General features: G+C 37.6%; 1 protein-coding gene across 1 annotated transcript in view; it reads right to left on the minus strand.

Annotated features, from left to right (window-relative positions):
* The window catches only part of EMH_0019180 (uncharacterized protein), a gene marked incomplete at both ends in the record, with an annotated part of 10,341 nt that overhangs the window by 7,208 nt on the left and 2,228 nt on the right, over window positions 1–905 (minus strand). The window contains 3 exons of the mRNA XM_013501312.1: window positions 16–201; window positions 460–585; window positions 776–810. Of these exons, the coding sequence (XP_013356766.1) occupies window positions 16–201; window positions 460–585; window positions 776–810 (347 nt within the window). The remainder of the gene's footprint in view (window positions 1–15; window positions 202–459; window positions 586–775; window positions 811–905) is intronic.

The following is a 905-nucleotide window of genomic DNA, read 5'->3' on the forward strand; positions in this document are numbered from 1 at the left end:
ACCCTAGACCCTAACCTGTGAAGGTGTATCGAAGGTGGAGAGTATCTCTGCTCCTAGTGCTGCAGCTAGCCGCTCCATCCCATCAAAGTCTGAATGTTCTATTGCTGCAACACCAGCAGCTTTAAACAGCTGATCGGGGTAGTTGTATATTAACTGGCGGTTTATAAATACGTCACATTTATACGCTAATATCTTCTCCACCTGCATACACAGTAAACCCTAAACCCTTGTAAACCCTTGTAAACCCTAAACCCTAATAAACCCTAATAGAAGCTAAACCCTTTTTTTTTTGAAAAAAAAGATGGGGAGATCATTCGGGAGGGGATATGTATATTCATATACATAATATATATATATATATATATATATATATATATATATATATATATATATATATATATATATATATATATTTTGTGATACACCATCAAACCCTAAACCCTAAACCCTAAACCCTACTTTTTCTTTCATTTTTTCTTTCTCTGCGAGCTCAAGCTGATGAACGGCCTCAAATGAATCCACTTTTACTCTCGCTCCGAATATTTTTATTTTATCTGTATCCATGGGGGTGTTGGCTACCATCACCTGCACGCAAACCCTAAACCCTAAACCCTAAACCCTAAACCCTAATTTGTAGCCCCAGCGCCTGCAGAGATGCGCATGCTCTGCCTAAAGCCGAACCCTAAACCCTAAACCCTAGACCCTGTATCACAATCCATAAACCCTAAACCCTAAACCACAAACCCTAAACCCTAAACCCTAAACCCTCGCTTACCTTGCAGTTTTCCTTCACCTTGGGCTGTCCAACCCCTGCAAAAAGAAAAACCACAAACCCTCTCACCTCTCCAAAAATTTAAAAAAAAAAAAAAAAAAAAAAAAAAAAAAAAAAAAAAAAAAAAAAAAAA

This window comes from Eimeria mitis, genomic scaffold (assembly GCF_000499745.2).
Source record: "Eimeria mitis Houghton genomic scaffold, Emh_scaff667, whole genome shotgun sequence".
Taxonomy (NCBI): domain Eukaryota; phylum Apicomplexa; class Conoidasida; order Eucoccidiorida; family Eimeriidae; genus Eimeria; species Eimeria mitis.